General features: G+C 37.1%; 2 protein-coding genes across 2 annotated transcripts; both read left to right on the forward strand.

Annotated features, from left to right (window-relative positions):
- The first annotated feature begins 552 nt into the window (after window positions 1-552).
- Window positions 553-2,599, forward strand: LOC132564285 (cocaine esterase-like). The gene is made up of 2 exons (XM_060228955.1): window positions 553-2,099; window positions 2,425-2,599. Exons 1-2 carry the CDS (start codon window positions 553-555, stop codon window positions 2,597-2,599), a joined length of 1,722 nt encoding a protein of 573 aa, XP_060084938.1.
- Window positions 2,600-15,220: 12,621 nt separating this feature from the next.
- LOC132564286 (transmembrane protein 272-like) lies at window positions 15,221-21,719 on the forward strand. The gene is made up of 7 exons (XM_060228956.1): window positions 15,221-15,281; window positions 16,174-16,203; window positions 17,143-17,233; window positions 17,501-17,611; window positions 19,265-19,324; window positions 19,944-20,156; window positions 20,509-21,719. The coding sequence occupies exons 1-7, from the start codon at window positions 15,261-15,263 to the stop codon at window positions 20,691-20,693; spliced, it is 711 nt and encodes a 236-aa protein (XP_060084939.1). The 5' UTR covers window positions 15,221-15,260; the 3' UTR covers window positions 20,694-21,719.
- The last annotated feature ends 320 nt before the right edge of the window (window positions 21,720-22,039 follow it).

Raw genomic sequence — 22,039 nt, forward strand, 5'->3', positions numbered from 1 at the left:
AAAGATCTTCGAAGTTATATATTCAGGTATGACGGGAATAATCTACACAAATATATAAAGAGTATGGTTGTTCACTGGGTGTGTTTCTCACTGAACAGCCCATGTCACATTGAGGCGGGATCTCTATGTAGAAGCCTTTGACTATCTCGCTGAACACCATGTCCTGCCACGTATGATATTAAGAGTTATTGTAAAGAGCCGTGCAAAGCTATTTAGCCACGATAGTACTGCGGGCTGAAGGCGGGCGGAGGGGGAAGGGAAGACGGGATGATAATTTAGCTTCGACTCGGGTAGGGATCACACCACCAACCTCTTATCTGTGCCCAAGGTCCGAAGTTTACCGACTTGTAATTTGCTTAAACTCAAAAATTATTTAAACGATGCCAATCTTCCATATGAACAAAAGAAAATCAACATGGAGACATTAAAAAAGTACAATGAAGAAAAGTGGCCTGGGAGTACGAACATCTTGAAAGGATGTTTTAACAAGCTTAAGTATTATTTCAATCGTACTCTAACCTCACCTTTGTTCTTACAGAGTTGCTCGTAAAGATGGCCGGATTCCTGGCTTTATATGTGGTATCGCTGATAGTCGCACCTGTTGCAAGCCAGTTTGCACCTATTGTTGTCACTCCGTCCGGACCAATCAAAGGCGTAATCGTCCCAGCACTTGGACAAAATGTTTTGCAGTTTCGAAACATACCATATGCAAAACCTCCGATAGGTGAGCTGAGGTTTAGAAAACCGGTGCCAATCGAACCGTGGACAGAGCCATTGGACGGTACAGCATTCGGACCGTCTTGTATACAGTATAAAGAGCTACTTGCCGGCGTGTGGGAAGGACTCGAGAATCAAGAGCTGTCTGAAGACTGTCTGCAACTTAATGTGTTTGTTCCACGCGCCATAACTACATCTGAGAAAAAGGCTGTGATGGTTATGATCCACGGTGGGTCGTTTTTGATAGGACAGGCCGCTGCTGATGACCCTTCCTACCTGGCACTAAAGGATGTCATTGTCGTCAGCATCAACTATCGTCTGGGCATATTTGGTTTCCTTAGTACTGGAGATAATGTGATTCCGGGCAACTTTGCAATCTGGGATATGATAGAATCCCTCAGGTGGATTAACCGGAATATTGCGTCTTTCGGTGGAGATCCGGACAAAGTGACCATATTTGGTGAGTCTGCTGGAGGTTTTGCGGTATCGACACTAGCAGTCATTCCTAGCATAAAAGGTCTCTTTCATCGCATCATTGCACAGAGTGGCGCCGTGACCAGCTTGATGGCTTTTTCCAGAGATCCATTAAGAGTAACGAAAGCGATGGCTCAACAACTGAAATGTATTCCAGACACTGATGCTGCAATAGACAACACTGTGCTAACGGAATGCTTCCAAAAGAAGACCGCAGACGAATTATTAGAGGCCCAGATGGACCCTACTCTGAACGTCGAATACTTTGGATACTTTTCGTTACGGTCAGTACTCTGGCCGGTTGTCGATGGTGAATTGTTTTTTGAGGAGCCGACTGAAAGCCTTAGGAATCTCAACTCAGACGTGTCTGTTTTCTATAGGTCCTTGGATGTGATAGCGGGAACTACAAGCAACGAAGGGTCGCTCACTATGTACATGTTCAATGACCATCAGAAATCCCTGCAGTTTGATATAGAACAAGGATTGCCGACCCGTGTACTTTGCGAGGTCCTAGGACCAGCCGTAGCCAGGGATATGTATGGAGATGAGTTACTCTCTGATGCCATTTGCAAGGAGTACAGTTCAGACGACCCACTGCAACAAAGTAAAAATATCAACTATTTGTACGAGGATTCGTGTTTTGTAGCACCAGCGTTACAACTTGTTGAATTCCATGCTCAGGACAGGACATCTTCAAATACATATCATTACGTGTACAGTCAGCCACTGAATTTTACTTACTTATTCCCACTACCAGCCTGGATGGACGGGATGGGTGCTGGACATGCAATGGAACTTCCTTACCTGTTTGGTCCAGCTAGTCAACAAGATGAGTCGCTAACTACGGAGGAAGGGAGAGCCTTTACGGATGTTTTAGTGTCATACTGGACAAACTTTGCAAAAACGGGGTAAGCACATCCATTTATTACAAAAATCGTGCTAAAAAAGTCTTACTTTTCCCTAATCACTCTTTCTGAAATAATGTCTTTAAAAATATTAGATAACCCACGAGAATGAAAGCAAACCCTCCCCCACCCCCCACCCCCCAAAAAACCCCTCTTTTCCGTTTGCCTATAATTGTAGGTCATTAAAGACATGTTCATCGTTATAGTGTTTAGTATCTCTTTACACTCAGGTGTGATACCTGGATTTAATTATACGTTCTAGACTTCATCTGTTGTGTGTGTGTTTATATTTATCATACTGATGCTCAATTTTTATTTTCGTATTTAGCAATCCGAACGGCGTTGGTCTGGTGCCGTGGGAGAAATTCAGCATTAACACTAGGGACTATCTGGAACTCAAATTCAAGCCCGTGCAAGGACAGAACCTTTATGAAAGAAGGATGAACTTCTTGTTACACGATCTTCCTAACATGGTTCAAAACAAAGCCAAAACAGAGCTGTGATCCTTCTTTCACGCATGATCTCAACCAAGAATATCTCAATAAGTAACTGCAATATTTTGTAATAAAAAATTTGCCAATTTGTTGTCTTTTCCGGAAATAAGTCACAAATATGCATTTGTGCAAAATTCTCATTTTACTTTCACACAATACAATTGTCACAGTATTGTAATCTTATTTTCTAATCATGTATCGGTACCTGTAAAATGTATATAGATAGATATGATGCTTCAAGTTTGAATAAATGATTTGGTTTGAACTAGGTCATTAATTACCAATGATTATTATTTATCACATAATCTGTGTGTCATCCAGTGAATTTGCCCATGAACTTCTGTGCTTTTGTCACTAATGTAATTTAACCTGGAGTGTTTGTCTTTGACTGTACCACTCCGAAATCGATTATCATGTCCTTCGTGTAATATGGACCATGGCGTTACGTCAATGAAAAACAAAAATGACAAAAATTGCTGCCGTCATTTGATTTTGTCTTTCACATTTTTTTCCTTTCGTTTTTTTTTTTTTTACTTAAAATCTTTCTTGAATATGTGATAAAACGTGTCCTCAATCTGTTTCCATCTCATTTAAGATTTTATGATTTTGCTCGTCAATGCTCACAAAAATAAGTCTTAGAGATCCCTTATATTACACTATACCAAGTAACGCAGGCACCAATGAGAGACAGAGAATGATACACAGTGCTATGTGAGATAGTTTATCAAAAACGGTACCAATATGAGAAAGTATATGATGTACGTTAATAATTTGATTAAGTAGATTGTGAGATAGCGTGTAATACACGGTAATATTGTGAGATAGCGTGTAATACACGGTATTATTTTGAGATAGTGTTTGATGCACGATATTATTGTGAGATAGCGTGTAATACACGGTATTATTTTGAGATAGTGCTTCATGCACGATATTATTTTGAGATAGTGTTTGATGCACGATATCGTTGTGAGATAGTGTTTCATGCACGATATCATTGTGAGATAGTGCTTAATGCACGATATCATTGTGAGATAGTGATATCATTGTGAGATAGTGCTTCATGCACGATATCATTATGGGGTAGTGCTTCATGCACGATATCATTGTGAGATAGTGCTTCATGCACGATATCATTGTGAGATAGTGCTTCATGCACGATATCATTGTGAGATAGTGCATGATGCACGATATCATTGTGAGATAGTGCATGATGCATGATATCATTGTGAGATAGTGCTTCATGCACGATATCATTGTGAGATAGTGCTTCATGCACGATATCATTGTGAGATAGTGCATGATGCATGATATCATTATGGGGTAGTGCTTCATGCACGATATCATTGTGAGATAGTGCTTCATGCACGATATCATTGTGAGATAGTGCGAGATAGTGCTTCATGCACGATATCATTTTGAGATAGTGCATGATGCATGATATCATTGTGAGATAGTGCTTCATGCACGATATCATTGTGAGATAGTGCATGATGCACGATATCATTGTGAGATAGTGCATGATGCACGATATCATTGTGAGATAGTGCTTCATGCACGATATCATTGTGAGATAGTGCTTCATGCACGATATCATTGTGAGATAGTGCTTCATGCACGATATCATTGTGAGATAGTGCTTCATGCACGATATCATTGTGAGATAGTGCTTCATGCACGATATCATTGTGAGATAGTGCACGATATCTGAGATCATGCACGATATCATTGTGAGATAGTGCTTCATGCACGATATCATTGTGAGATAGTGCTTCATGCACGATATCATTGTGAGATAGTGCTTCATGCACGATATCATTGTGAGATAGTGCTTCATGCACGATATCAGTGTGAGATAGTGCTTCTAATTGTGAGATAGTGCTTCATGCACGATATCAGTGTGAGATAGTGCTTCATGCACGATATCATTGTGAGATAGTGCTTTGCATGATATCATTTGTGAGATAGTGCTTCATGCACGATATCATTGTGAGATAGTGCTTCATGCACGATATCATTGTGAGATAGTGCTTCATGCACGATATCATTGTGAGATAGTGCTTCATGCACGATATCATTGTGAGATAGTGCTTCATGCACGATATCATTGTGAGATAGTGCATGATGCACGATATCATGCACGATATCATTGTGAGATAGTGCTTCATGCACGATATCATTGTGAGATAGTGCTTCATGCACGATATCATTGTGAGATAGTGCTATCATGCACGATATCATTGTGAGAGTAGTGCACGATATCATGCACGATATCATTGTGAGATAGTGCTTCATGCACGATATCATTGTGAGATAGTGCTTCATGCACGATATCATTGTGAGATAGTGCTTCATGCACGATATCATTGTGAGATAGTGCTTCATGCACGATATCATTGTGAGATAGTGCTTCATGCACGATATCATTGTGAGATAGTGCTTCATGCACGATATCATTGTGAGATAGTGCTTCATGCACGATATCATTTTGAGATAGTGCTTCATGCACGATATCATTGTGAGATAGTGCTTCATGCATGATATCATTATGGGGTAGTGCTTCATGCACGATATCATTGTGAGATAGTGCTTCATGCACGATATCATTGTGAGATAGTGCTTCATGCACGATATCATTGTGAGATAGTGCTTCATGCACGATATCATTGTGAGATAGTGCTTCATGCACGATATCATTGTGAGATAGTGCTTCATGCACGATATCATTGTGAGATAGTGCTTCATGCACGATATCATTGTGAGATAGTGCTTCTCATTGTGAGATAGTGCTTCATTGTGAGATAGTGCTTCATGCACGAGTGCTTGATGCACGATATCATTGTGAGATAGTGCTTCATGCACGATATCATTGTGAGATAGTGCTTCATGCACGATATCATTGTGAGATAGTGCTTCATGCACGATATCATTGTGAGATAGTGCTTCATGCACGATATCATTGTGAGATAGTGCTTCATGCACGATATCATTGTGAGATAGTGCTTCATGCACGATATCATTGTGAGATAGTGCTTCATGCACGATATCATTGTGAGATAGTGCTTCATGCACGATATCATTGTGAGATAGTGCTTGATGCACGATATCATTGTGAGATAGTGCTTCATGCACGATATCATTGTGAGATAGTGCTTCATGCACGATATCATTGTGAGATAGTGCTTCATGCACGATATCATTGTGAGATAGTGCTTCATGCACGATATCATTGTGCGATAGTGCTTCATGCACGATATCATTGTGAGATAGTGCTTCATGCACGATATCATTGTGAGATAGTGCTTCATGCACGATATCATTGTGAGATAGTGCTTCATGCACGATATCATTGTGAGATAGTGCTTCATGCACGATATCATTGTGCATTGTGAGATTCATGACGATATCAGTGAGATATGCATTGTGATAGTGCTTCATGCACGATATCATTGTGAGATAGTGCTTCATGCACGATATCATTGTGAGATAGTGCTTCATGCACGATATCATTGTGAGATAGTGCTTCATGCACGATATCATTGTGAGATAGTGCTTCATGCACGATATCATTGTGAGATAGTGCTTCATGCACGATATCATTGTGAGATAGTGCTTCATGCACGATATCATTGTGAGATAGTGCTTCATGCACGATATCATTGTGAGATAGTGCTTCTCATTGTGAGATAGTGCTTCATGCACGATATCATTGTGAGATACTGCTTCATGCACGATATCATTGTGAGATAGTGCTTCATGCACGATATCATTGTGAGATATCATTGTGAGATAGTGCTGCATGCACGATATCATTGTGAGATAGTGCTTCATGCACGATATCATTGTGAGATAGTGCTTCATGCACGATATTATTTTGAGATAGTGCAAGATGCACGATATCATTATGAGATAGTGCTTCATGCATGATATCATTATGGGGTAGTGCTTCATGCACGATATCATTGTGAGATAGTGCTTCATGCACGATATCATTGTGAGATAGTGCTTCATGCACGATATCATTGTGAGATAGTGCTTCATGCACGATATCATTGTGAGATAGTGCTTCATGCACGATATCATTGTGAGATAGTGCTTCATGCACGATATCATTGTGAGATAGTGCTTCATGCACGATATCATTGTGAGATAGTGCTTCATGCACGATATCATTGTGAGATAGTGCTTCATGCACGATATCATTGTGAGATAGTGCTTCATGCATGATATCATTGTGAGATAGTGCTTCATGCACGATATCATTGTGAGAAAATGCTTCATGCACGATATTATTGTGAGATAGTGCTTCATGCACGATATTATTGTGAGATTTTTAAAGACTTGTGAATGACTGTTATATCCGATGAAGTTTGGAACTGTGTTTCCGCATGGCGTCCGTCACCAAGCAAAATTGAGCGTAACATCAAAATCAGGTAAACATGTTTAAGTTTCAATAGTCTGATTTTCAAGCAATGTTGCAAGATAAATAGAATACATGGTACATGGTTAGTGTCTTAAAATATAAGCTGCATTTTGGCTGGGACAGACAGACAAAAGTGGCCCGAAGGTGGCTCGCCACTTTTGTCTCTATATATGTGCATCGTATTGATCAAATTGCACATGCTTTTGGGCAGTGCCGATATACTAGTCTTCTCTGTTAAAGTGTAGTCTGAGTGTTTTAATATATTTCGGTATGAAATACGTCCGAATTCTTAAAAGCAATTAGGAATATATAAATTTCATTTCGTTATATTTTAATCATGGCGTGGGGCTATAAGCGCGGTTAGGTTTACGCGCGTGCTCACGTGCTGGGCGAGTTTAGTGTGGTCACACCTGTAGGATTTTTACCTGTTCTGATCATCGACGAGACTGTTACACAACAATACGGACGTATTTTGCACAATGAGCGAGGAACGGATAGAACATGTCAATTCTGGGAATGGTTCTGAACATTCTAGCAATAATTTGTCTACGGAGGACGCTCTCTCCTTGTTTTCCTCCCGTTTGCACACAGCTCTGTGTATGCACAGAAGGCAAATTCTTGAGGAGTTTGATGAGAAACTTCGTGTACACGAGCCGAGTGCCCAAGGTGATGTTCAGGTTTTCATCGAATGAAAAGCAGTTTACTTTCAATTCGGCCCGTGTTTCTGAAGTGAAGCGTTCTATTTCGTTGGTCAAACAGGGTAACTGTGTTCAAGCTGTTGAATTACTAGAAAAAGTGTGTTAACTCTATTTCTGAACGTAATAAGTTGGTGAGAATTGCGGACAAACATTGGTGGGACACAGTGGACGAATATATGGATGACCCTATCGCTGAAGGGCCTAATGACTCCCTTCGTCTCAGGCAATTAGGAAAAGATAGACCAACTCCAATGTTTCAGCCACTCAGTCTAAACCCTATTCAAAAGGAGGTTCGCATCAACGTGGGGGCTATGGAGGCGGTCCTTTCCAGGACCCCCAGCAATCTTTTCGAGACCATCAACAATTCCCTGGTTTCATGGGAGAATTCCCTTCGTATGGACCAACATCTTTCCCCGGCAACGGTTCCCAGCAGATTTATGGAGTCGGGACTTACCCGGGGGACGGCCCAACCCTCGTCTACTCTCAGACATTTGGACAAGGCCAGTCTGCAAGAGGCGGGACAGGTATGTGTTCAATCTGTTTCTACTGCAACGGTCCAGGACACTGGGCTAACAACTGTCCCAGAAAGATCAGAGCATTGACATCCGGTAATCAGACAGCCCCAGGACCCAAAAACTGAATTCTCATCAAAGTTATCGGTAAGATCGGTTGTAAATTTTAGTAAGAATGATGACATTTTCAATAGAGGTGAAGTGAAAAATATTGAAGACATTAGAGTTACATCTGTCAAAGGCAGGTTAAGATTTTTGGAGATATACGTTAAAGGCTTCCGATAACATTTGTAATGTTATTGAATTTGGTTACTTGATGCCATTCAGTAATGAGCCCCCTTGTTCTTTTTCTACTAACAACAATTCAGCTTTAATGCATGGAGAGTTTGTTACGTCAGCTATAGCAGATTTAGTGAAATATGGAGTTGTTACGGAATGCGATGCCGTGCCTTATGTTGTGAATCCTTTGTCCGTTTCGGTAAACGCGAAGGGAAAAGAAAGGCTAATTTTAGATCTCAGATATGTGAATTCTTATGTCGATAACAAAGAGTTTAAAATGGAAGACGTAAAAGAAGCCTTGAACTATGTATCTACTGCTGGTTTCATGTTTAAGTTTGATCACAATTCCGGTTACCATCACGTAGATATACACCCAGATCATTTTAAGTTTTTAGGATTTTCATGGAATGACGTTAATGTAAAAATTAATGTCTTTAGATGCTTACCTTTTGGTCTATCCTCTGCGCCGCACATCTTCACAAAGCTTTTTAGACCGTTAATACGAAGGTGGGGATCTAAAGGATTTAGAATGATGGTCTATCTAGATGATAGCTTTGGTACAAATGATTGTTTTCAGTCTACTTTAAAGATGTCAGAATCCGTGCTAGCAGATTTAAAGGGAGCAGGGTTTGTACCTAATGATCAGAAAAGTGTTTAGATTCCTGTGCAGTGTCTGGAGTGGCTAGGTTTTACCTGGAATCTTAAACACGGAACATTGGATATCAACGTAGGTAAAAGACAAGACATTCTGGATGTAGCAACCGACGTCATAAACAGGTCGAACGCGATTTTTGCCAGAGACGTAGCAAAACCTACAGGAAAGATCATCTCAGTTTGGGGAAGTCTTGGTAATGTGTGTAGGTTTAAAACTAGATCGTTACATAGTAATATCTGTCAAAGGAAAACCTGGGATACTCTGGGACTCTTTAGTACATAGTATGTGGTCCTCGGATGAGGTTCGTAGGAACTCTACTTGGCGTTGACTCAAGGCTATGGTGATTACCTTAAACAGTTTTTGTCAGAAGTTGTATGGTAAAAGTGTGTTGGTTCGTACAAATAAACAGGGTGTCTCACGCCTCCTAGAAGTAGGAAGTATGCGTACAGACTTACAACAGTTGGTTTCAGAAGTGTTCAAGCTAGCTGAACAGTATAGGTTTTCTTTGTGTATTCAGTGGATACCTAGAGGAAACAATACGTTGGCGGATCAGTTTAGCAGGATAAAAGACTTTGACGACTGGTCTGTGCATGATAGTGTTTTCAAGCTCTTCGATAGTAAATTGGGTCCTCACAACTGTGATCTGTTTGCAAACAACAACTATAGCAAGGTCACACCACAGTCTTTTCTAAGTACGCATGCCCAGGGTCAGCTGGGATTAACGCCTTCGCTTTCGATTGGTCCAAATTCACGTGTTGGGCGGTTCCACCTGTGTGTTTGATAGCGAGGGCTATCAACCACTTTCGCACGTGCAGAGCTAGGGGTACTCTGGTTGTATCACGCTGGCAGTCAGCTTCTTTCTGGCCTTTATTAGTTTCAAACGATAAAGAGTTTGTGGTTGACGTGGTTGAGTATGTGAAGCCCGCCTGCTTCTTTAAAGGCGGCTCTCAGGCTAACAGTGTTTTTGCGTTAACTCCGTTTCATACTACCATTTTGGTTTTGAAAGTTGACTGTACTTAAAATGTAACTTTTTGTTATTCCCATGTTGATATTGGGATCAAGGGTGATGGTTTTTCTATTTCGTGTTTTTGTAACGAAACTTTTGATTAACATGTTACGCTCATTAGTATTTACATGTGTGTTATTTTTTTTTCTAACAGTTTCCAGGGTTCTGGATTCAAATTAGGATCCGTATGGGACGACATCAGGCATATGGAACAGAACCCTTCTCTCACACAGGCCACTGTTAATACAGAGCTTTTAGTAAGGGCCAGTCGCGCCGATAACACTATTAAAAAAATACGACTCTTATTTTTTTAAGTTTAAAGATTGGTGTGATACGGTACGTTTAGATTTTTTACCAGCTAAAGCTAGTACTGTAGCAGTTTATCTTTCGTTATTGGTACAAAAATCTGTATCGGTTTCGGTTTTGAATTCTCATGTTTATAGCATTAAGTGGCAACATGATTTTTCAGCGGTAGATAATCCATGTAATGACAAGTTTGTATTAACCGCCTTGGAAGGAGCAAAAAGGCTGGTGTCAAAACCAGTCTGTAAGAAGGTACCGTTGTCGACTAAGCATCTACTGAATATAGTGGAGAATTATAGTGATATCAATAGTTTGGTAGATCAAAGGATTTGTACAATATGCCTGCTTGGATTTGCAGGAGTTTTTAGATTTAGCGAACTTGCGCAAATGAAAGTGTCGGATTTAGTGTTTTTTAATTCGCATGTCGAAATTAACGTTACTAGCAGTAAGACTGATGTTTACAGAGAACGTAACAATGTGTTTATTGTCCGAACAGGAAGTTCTACATGTCCTGTGTTACATCTTGAAAGACATCTAGTTTTAGCTAAACTTGAAAAAAAATTCAGAACAATTTGTATTTAGAGCGCTAAAATTTTCGAAAAGTAACGGTAGATAATAAGCCTTTGTCTTATACAAGGATGAGAGAAATCTTCTTAGATGCTATTTCTAAGATAGGTCTAATAATTTATGGCCTTACAAGGAACAAAGGAGGGCATAAATATATGCTAATGACTACACTCACGTGGACGAAATCCAGAAACCAATATGAGAAATACACCTACAGCAGGACTGTTGGAGTGTTTTTTTCAAAAAGGGACATTGTTAACATCACTATGTCCAAAATTGTCAACATATCGAAATGAGTTATTTAGACATGCAAATTACATTTAACCTGATTTTTGTTTTTTTGTTTTTTTGGTTTTTTTTTTTTTTTTTTTTTTTGTCTTCGCTTGATCAGAAACGGCTCATTATAAAAACAAATTAACAAGGAATAGAAAAGTTAATTTGTAAGTTGCGAGTGATTGGAACATAAAGAACTGTAGAATTACTAGTTGCCTCTTCATTTTCGATTCGACTTTTTTTTATCATTATTTAAACGCAGTAAAATGATGAATTGAACTTAAATAGTTCACCTGAATATAGATGTGGTAACCCATGTGAAGACCTTTATGACAATCTTTGATTCTGTACCTTTATACACTTGAAAAAAAATGATAATATCTTAAATGCAAAATGAAGTGATACACATTGACGAGTTGTGAGTTTAGACATGTGGACAGTGTATCACCTGTTTCGATTGCACGGAGCAGATGCATTATCTACATATATACAAAGTATCAAGCTCGTGAAATACCGCCTCCTCCCCCAATCCCACCCACCCCAATTTGTCCAATTATTTAATAAATGTTGATTTACAATGACATATGTTTAAATCAAGCGAATGTTTGTTCCAGACTGGATCTGTACTGATTTTCTTCCACCGTTTGAGAAATCTACGTTGTTAGCTGAAAACAGATACTGTCATGGTCATCGATTTCAAGGGGACATTGCTTTATTTGTTATTGCAGCTATGTTAGCCATGATTACCATTCAAAATATGTCGAGTAGGCCTTTACCTAATATACCAGGTGAGCGCTGCAGGACCGTTGGACCTCTTGTTCGATATGCTAGCTTTTTAACTACTTACATCTGTATGTGATATATTCCGTTGACACTTCCTTCTGGGAGTTATATTTCATGTGCTTCATATATATAGAAATGACTTTATACAGTTTCAGTTATGAAATTATCTCCTTTTGTGTAGGCAAATGATGAACTGTAGGCGAGTGTCTAAACACACAAACAGATGTTATCTAAATCAGAGATGTATATATCACGCTATATACGTCACTGTCCGAATTGATTTGTCAATGTAAATATTTAACTTTTATCATCCAGTTGATCTCTAGAAAATATGATGAACCCAGAATGTATACACGGACGTATCTAAGTCCGTAATTTATACAACACAATTCGGCAACCGATTAAATATTCATTCAAATAAGTGAAAGCGCACCAACCACCTCTTTTTTTACAGACTGAGATATATACTATTGGAACAAATACATCAGTATAAAATTCTATACTCATAATTAACTGCATATGTAGTTATAAAAGCCGGAAGCAATTTGGATACAAAATGTCAGCATGTATTATTTTTTGACAGAAATTATCTTGGATAGATACGTTAATTAGAGGAATGCAGATGTAATTGTATTATTTTCATGCTTCATACAATCCCACTATTTTAGGAAGTTAATACGTGTTAAGTGTACAAACTAAATTTAGGAATTTCACAGAGAGAGAACTGTCCGGCCATGTCTCGCAAAGATAAGCAATGTGTCAATGAAGTATCTGACCAGACTCACGCATTTCATTCATTGATACTTCAAACTGGTCCTTATACATGTCCTCGTTATTATTACTGTTTCACACCTAAGTAGACTAAGGGTTTGGGGCTGAGATTATTTGATTAATATACCAATATAAGTAAATCTTGCATGTATAGGTATAATATTTTCGAGAAAAATAAGAATTGCAGAAAACTTCTTTAAGTCCGTGCATCATCCGGTCTAAGGTTGACAATTAAAATTAACAATATATATTATCAAACTGATCCCTGTCTGAAAATTCTGGCAAATTTCATAGGGCTGTCGTTGTTAGAATTATCTAATCCCTAAAAACTTTTTAAAAAATCATTTTCAGTCTGATGTTGCTTAGTATAACTGTTCTCAATCTCGCCTGTTCTTCTACAGCTGACGCTACCAGTCGTTAAACTTGTGACGTCACGGTCGATGGGCCCCATTCAGCGCAAGTCAACCTTCCGTTGGTAAGTAGCCAGAGTGACATCATTCTCGGCCCCCATCGGCTATCGAGTTAATCGCTATACTGTCAAAGTGAAAACGAAGGGCAGTGACTCTGGAATGACATGTGAAAATCGTGCAATTTATACGTCAATATCTCGTTACTGGGCTAGCACATTTTGATGCGGTTTTCAACCTTTTTTTTAAATTTTCAATCATAGATAATAAAACTACATTAATTAAATTTTCATGCAGGGTACACTTTGATACTCTGTCTACATGTAAACAATGTACAGTCTACATGTACACGGAACTTCATCGGTCCAGCGAAACTTTCTAATTTTTGTTTTATTTTATCTCGAAATTTCGAGATAGCAACTCGAAATTTCGAGTTATTCATCAGAAATTTTGAGATATTAACCCGAAATTTCGAGATAACAACTCGAAATTTCGACTTACTAACTCAAAATTTCGGATTACTAACTCGAAATTTCGAGTTAAAATAAAACACAACGTGGTCGGAATACGCTTCCGTACTATCGATCATGTCAATAAGGAGTCGCCGTAATCCTCGGACAGTTATGTTTTTTTGTTTTATTATTTCTATGGGGGGGGGGGAGAGAGAAGTCCATCAACTCTTCTTGACGTTTAATTAAAACTCTTTAAAACTCTGGCTATCGAGTTAAATGAACATTATCCCGCCATTTCTCTCATTTAACAAAGAAATACCGTTATAGGACTACACTAAATAAGTATACAATATTCATTCATAGTACAACACTCTAAGCAAAATGAAGCTATAAATATACTGTTCCACGTACCCGAACAATGGGTTTGGAGCACTTCATATACCGGTAATTCATTTCTAATAGAGTATGCCGGAACTACTGACGCTACAACATAAAACCGTACTGGACCTGATCCTCTCACCTCGGCGGCTCTCCCAAATCTAACATCCGACGAGACATAGACAAACGAACTGATCGGCAACATCGAAAACAAGACAATACTGGACATGACCATACAAGAAATTATTTCAACAATTGCCCAATATTTCAACAATTACCCAACACGCAACACCACGTTTACATAACAACACATGTCAATTTCAATTTTATTTCACTCCGTATGCAATAGCATAAAAGATTGAGAATAAACATACAAATAATAACATTTACATTTACACAAGATGGCGGAGAACAGTATCCATAACCAGTAAGATTAAGACTCAAAATTCATAAGCATTCATAAATATCAAGCAAATTTTAAACAGAGCGGTGTTCTGAAGCACCAGTACTCGGAAGCGTTACTTTCGACAATTGAAAATGTATAGATTAATTAAGAAACACTCAATTGCTCAATCAATTATCTCGAATATACAGAGCCCGTTAACTGACATGCTCCATACTTATTTTATTTCGTTTTTTCGAAATATTAATTCGTTATTTCGAAATATTATTTCGTTTTTTCGAAATAATAATTCGTTTAAACGAAATATTATTTCGAAAAAACGAAATAAGATAAGTATGGAGCATGTCAGTTAACGGGCTCCATACGAATAGCATAAGTGAGAAATAATTCGTGTATTTGATAAGAACATTTTAAATGTAACAGTGTAACATACACAGGAAAGGTGACGTACATATAACAGCAAGCCGCGCGCATGCCGTACATGTATTCGTTAAAACCGAGCGGCATGGACTTTGAGATAAACAAATCTAACAATTTTATTATACTGTCTTATCTAACGTTCTATTACTTTATCTTCTCTCCAAAGACGAAGCAGCTTCAATTTTAAACTCATGTTACACGATCTTAGCTAATCTGACTCCGGGCTAATCCTGATAGATAAATAATCCGTACTGTAGGACTAACCATTACAAGCGGTCGCCGTCATTAGGACGCTCTGTTTAGCGACAAACACGGAAACGAAATTGTCGTGCAGTAAGAAACGATGGCAGAAGAAACGAAATTGGCAAGTATTACAGAGAATTTTCAATGCAGCAACGTTGAATTTTATGCTAAATAAGTTAAAGATATACCCGCAATGATGTTATATTAACGTGAAGGTGTGTCAAACCGGTTTAGCAGACTGGCAGATGTTGTCAGCAGTTTCAACATTCGATTTATCAACGGATCTTGCAAACGATCTTACTTTTATCATTGTACGCCTATAGAAACACGAAACAACTTAACAAGTCGGATAGTATTTCTGCTATCCGAGATTACCTTTTTGTGATTACGATGAATACGATTTTTAATCGTGTACTTTCACTTCCATAATGTATTTACATGTAGAGATTGTGTAAAAAACCACTTTTTATTTTCATTTTTACTTTGTATGTTGGAAACCTATACTAAAATACATATCTTGTTCCTTAACAACAACTGAAGTTGCAGATTATTTTCTCACTTTCACACTTTAGGTGTACTATTGTCAGATCTAGATCAAAAGTAAAACACGTTTTTCCAACTTACACTAATCATGTTTGTTGGCCCAGACTGAAATTTGGGATGGGTCTTTACTGAGTACCAGGGAAACCCATGGGAAGGGGCTGTGGCCCCTTACCTTTTCATGTCCATTTGGTTTGGGGAATTGAGCCCTGGTGGACTTGGAGAAGGGTGGATGTGTTACCACTGCGCCACCTGACCACCAAAGATTGTCTAAAGTTACTATACATATCTTAGATGAAATGAATTCTAGAATACAATCATAACATGGTTTTTACATCATCAGCTTGTATATAAGCATTGCTTGTACATACAGAAGCCTGATGCATTGTATGCCACATGTACATAATGTTATGTACAATGCTTCATCATTATATTGATTTGAGTGACAATGACAATTCTTTTTTTATTTTTAGGCACACAGTGATGGTAATGCACTAGAACAGGTAATTCATTACAATTTCATAGAACAGATAATGTTAAATTGTCAAATTGTGTCTGAAGGAGTAAAAAGTACTGAGCTAGTTTCATATAAATATATCCATTGGTATTGTTTCATAGATTTTCTGTCTTATTTATACCAATAGTTAGTCTTTATTTCAGATAATGCATGTCTTTCTTTCAAGAACTCTGAGTAGTGCCATTACTATTAGAAATTTCAATGTAATAACAGCTTTCTTCGGTTTCAATCAAATACTGTATATCAGCAAATTAAAAATTATTTTTCAAAAATCAGATTTTCATATTTTCAGCAAAATATATTCCACTTTATCATCATACTTTATTGATTTAATCACAGTATGGTAATACCCATGAGAAAATGATATTCAGATCCCATTTGTTTTGGAATTGGTTAAAATTGCAATGTGAAATGACTGGGATAACCAGGATCCTGGTAAGATATTTTTACCTGACAGGGCCCATGATGAGATCCTGCTGGGATTCTCAGGTATATTTTCTCTTGGGTAGACAGTTATTTTATTTTTTTATCTGATGTATATCTGTGGAATGTATTGTACATAGATATACAGTATATAAGGCACTCATACTAAGTTCATTACATGTACTTGTAGTTTTCATAGTATGTACAATATATGTCATATGATTTAATTCACATCACAATTGTACTTATTTAAATGTAATGACAGGACATATTTGTCTAGGATACAATTTATTATAAGCCAGGAATTTTTGAACATGTACAAGTTCTTTAACTGATATTTTAAAGTTTACATGTACAGTATGTATGATGAGGGTTAGTTTATTACATAGTTATCTTTATATTCTAAAAGTTTCTTCATAACTTAGCGGGTATACCAGGTGGGAGTAGGTGTGTGTTGGTAAATCTAAGTGTACATTTGATTTGTTTCCTCTCAAATCCAAAGGAATCACCACCATCTTACCATGCCACAGCTGACCAATCTGCAGTGGATATGCCTGAGGGCCTTCCTCCATATGGGGCTAATGGATACTCTGGTAGGTTGTGTAAGATCTTCATTTATTGTTTTCTGATATGAATTACTGCAGTATTAAGTGCAATGTAACCTGGTCAGTTCAGTACTACTTCTGCTGTAAAATTATACTGTGGTTGTAAACCTTTAGTCAGTTATCAGTTTGAATTGCATTACCGGTAATGTTAACGGATTTCATTATAGTATAGTATGGAATTTGTCATAAATATGTACATTGTAAAAAATGATAAAACTGCATAAATTGTCATTTTAATGTTCTATCAAATTTCAGAACCTCCGCCATCGTACGATTCACTGTTTGGGAAGGTGAAGGCTGCCAAAGCCTCATCCAGTAACAATGCTCAGTTTGCCAAGAGCTTCGTAGGCATACTTATGGGAACCTGTAAGTTAAGACAACCTATGTTTTGTTTTCTGTGTTACAGTTCATTATCTGTACACCATTTGACACAGTAGTTTGAATTTTTATGCCTTTATTGGTTTAATTCTATATTGTTTGTTTTATTACTTGATATTTACATACATTGAAGCTGCTGAACCGAAAAATTGTAACTCTAAACTCTGTTTACCAGATATTTGTATGTTTATACTTTGCTTAGATGGACATTTGTTTGTATTAACATTTTTTAGCAAGATATTTGTAACTTAAGACATTGGTTTACAGGACATTTTTATAGGTATAAACATTGTATTACTGTGCATTTGTATGTATATTTATTGTTTTACTAGACATTGCTATGTTAAGATAATGTTTTATTGGGCATATGTTTTTTAACATATTGTTTTACTGTACATTTATATTTAAAGACATTATTTTGCTGGACATTTGTACATACATGTCCATAGAGTGTATGTCTATATCTAGTTTGAAGGGCATGTATGCTGGACATTTGTACATACATGTCCATAGAGTGTATGTCTATATCTAGTTTGAAGGGCATGTATGCTGGACATTTGTACATACATGTCCATAGAGTGTATGTCTATATCTAGTTTGAAGGGCATGTATGCTGGACATTTGTACATACATGTCCATAGAGTGTATGTCTATATCTAGTTTGAAGGGCATGTATGCTGGACATTTGTACATACATGTCCATAGAGTGTATGTCTATATCTAGTTTGAAGGGCATGTATGCTGGACATTTGTACATACATGTCCATAGAGTGTATGTCTATATCTAGTTTGAAGGGCATGTATGCTGGACATTTGTACATACATGTCCATAGAGTGTATGTCTATATCTAGTTTGAAGGGCATGTATGCTGGACATTTGTACATACATGTCCATAGAGTGTATGTCTATATCTAGTTTGAAGGGCATGTATGCTGGACATTTGTACATACATGTCCATAGAGTGTATGTCTATATCTAGTTTGAAGGGCATGTATGCTGGACATTTGTACATACATGTCCATAGAGTGTATGTCTATATCTAGTTTGAAGGGCATGTATGCTGGACATTTGTACATACATGTCCATAGAGTGTATGTCTATATCTAGTTTGAAGGGCATGTATGCTGGACATTTGTACATACATGTCCATAGAGTGTATGTCTATATCTAGTTTGAAGGGCATGTATGCTGGACATTTGTACATACATGTCCATAGAGTGTATGTCTATATCTAGTTTGAAGGGCATGTATGCTGGACATTTGTACATACATGTCCATAGAGTGTATGTCTATATCTAGTTTGAAGGGCATGTATGCTGGACATTTGTACATACATGTCCATAGAGTGTATGTCTATATCTAGTTTGAAGGGCATGTATGCTGGTCATTTGTACATACATGTCCATTGAGTGTATATCTATATCTAGTTTTGTATGCTGGACATTTGTACATACATGTCCATAGAGTGTATGTCTATATCTAGTTTGAAGGGCAACTACATGTTACATGTTCATGTACATTAGCTCCAATGATAGTGTATCCTTTATGTTGATTGTGTTTGTGACCTATCTGTATGTTTTTGGTTCTGGATATTTAGAATTTACTAATTGTTGAATCTGACACACTTGTTTTTTCAACAGTGGCCTGTACCATTATAATGGGAATTTTCCTGGCGATTCCAATAGCAATGACAGCTATAGGTAGGTCCATCATGTTGAGTATTCTTTGTTAGTTTGGAACATTTTTCTAGTTAACTGATATGCACATACACCACAAGTGTCCATTTCACAAATTCAATTGCTCTGTTGACAATCTTCAATATATGTCGGTACAGATATATAGGTGTTGAAATACCATTACATGTTACATAATACTTGTATTCCTCCAGTTGATTCTATTTAAGATGTATTTAAAGCTTGTTGAACAAAATTTGTGTCGTTGAACACCAGTTACAAACTTTACCTCTTTATTTTTCTCCAACCCAGTTCTTGAGAACATTAATATGATATGGTATGCAGACATGTACAAAGGAGATGTTTGTAATTCTGTTTATGTCAACAGGTTGAATATCATTTTTGAAAGGAACAAATTTATCATTCAGCAATTGATATGACCAGATATTCCAATGTGAGCAACACCTTGGATTGTGTTTGATAGGTGTATAATGACTTGATGATGTTTTAGCTGAAATTGTTAACTAGTGATAAATTGTGGTTCGTTTTTATGTAACACTTCCCATTTACGTTAGTAAACTTATGGATATCTCCTTAAGTGTTGATATCATTGAATAAGTAAGAATATATAATCACTGGTTGACAGGAGGTGTGTATCTACATCAATGTCCAGCTGAGAGGTTTATCCCTATCTATCTATTGGTGGCTGGAGTGTTTGGGATTATCAAGAATCTGTCCAGTCTAGGACAGAAACTGAGAAATAAGAAAGAAGAAGGAGAGGATGATGATCAGAAAAATGTGAAGACAAATCCAGCAGACATGTTACTGAACTGCTTTTTGTTCGCCTGGTTTATTGCAGGTAAGACTTACACTCGTTCCTTATTTTCAAGCTGCCTAGTCATTACATATTTGACATGTAAGAGTTCTGTCCCTTTATCAAGACTGATATCTAGGTAGCAGCCTGCCAATTGATGTCAGTAACTGACAACTGTACAAAGATATGACTTCCCACCATGTCTGCTCTTACAAGCAATGTTGGTTGTATCATACGTATCTATGATAATAATGCCTCCATATTTCACTTAATGTGTGGCTACCATATCTATAACCCATGGAAACATGTTGCCCTCTTTTATATAGGGAATTCTGGTTATGCACTTATGGTACTTAGCCATCACTCCTATGATAATCTGATTCCCATTTTTTTATAGGAAATGTGTGGGTATATCGTACCTATGGAAACTTCAGTACTGATGAGACCTCTCAAATGTACTGCCATCCTACCTGTTACTACTTTGCCTTCTGGATCATCACATCTACCTATATCCTAGGGGGACTCATCTGCTTTCTGACTTGCTGTGGAGGGATTGTGGCAGCCATCACCACAGCAAAATAAAGCTTAGTAACTGAGATGAGAGAAGAGAATCTAGATTAATCTGTAAAACTGGTACAAGGTATTAATGTAATTATATGTACAATTAATAATGCTCAAACACAGCTTCCAGATGATCAGAAATGTTTAGATATATTCAGTTTTTCTCTTTTTAGAGAGGTACATAAGTGGATTACGTATTGTGGTGTAATTGCTTGCTTTCGGTATAATTACATGATTTTTAGTACATGTACAGGTATTCATATAAGTAAAGATTGTTTGCTTAATAATACTAACACTTACTTATCACTTGTTGGGCCTATATTACATGGTCTACATGTATATGATGCAGAGTAAGGATTCCATTCACAGTGTACAAGTTATGACACTTGATTACCAAGGAAATCTAAAGAGACTAAAATTGATCTGTTGTCATCAAAGCAATACTTAATTGTTACTATTTTCTTTCTTTCTACAATGTGATTTCTTCCAAATATTGTCTCCTGAGGCACCCGTCCTTGTATTACCTCAGCTGTTCTGAGGAGATAAAACTCCAAACATACTAATTTCATTCAGGACTTTAAACTTGAAAAAACGGAGCAAACTATGGTGTCATGAATAATTTTTTTAGCTTTAAATGCTATATAAAACAATAATTCAAAAGATACAATACATTTCTGATATTTATAAAGTGTATCAATATAGAAATTGTTTGTCTTAGTATCATAAAATATAACAATATTGATGCTATGTGTCTAGAACAGACCTCTTGTTAAAATTAAAAGTGTTGTGTCCTAACGAGAACCCTGACTATTTTAGGGCAGTTAAGTCATATTTATTTTTCCTGATGTATTTTTTATAAAGGCCACATGATGTCATGGTGTTTATCTTAAAATCCACAAGGCCAGATCAAATGTATTTACAGTTTCTTGTTATATTTTGTTGTTAAACTTTTCTCATAATAATTCTGCGTACAGTTAAATACATAGATATAACTGATTGATGTTGTAAAATAACAGCTTTCAGTCAATATGATTATGAATAAGTCTTTATAACATGTCATACAAGTATTTTACATTTGCTTTTTGCATTTTAAATATTCAAAGTATATATTGATCTGTGTCAGAGATAATCAGTCAGTAATATGTGTATCATTACTGTATATATATTATTGATCTTTTATAGTCCCAATTACAGAAATCCATTTATTGAGAAAAGAATATCAAGTTTACTGGGAAGATTTACTCTCATAGTTTTAAATGTACAAGCCTTATTCTGATTCTGCATTTGTACATTGTCATACATAGTACTTAAAGGACTTTATACTGGTCAGATTTTAATTCATAAACACATTTAATGGCATATGACCT

The sequence above is a fragment of the Ylistrum balloti genome, unplaced genomic scaffold (genome assembly GCF_031769215.1).
Source record: "Ylistrum balloti isolate Yb309-2 unplaced genomic scaffold, AGI_CSIRO_Ybal_v1 Utg372136, whole genome shotgun sequence".
Taxonomy (NCBI): Eukaryota; Metazoa; Mollusca; class Bivalvia; order Pectinida; family Pectinidae; genus Ylistrum; species Ylistrum balloti.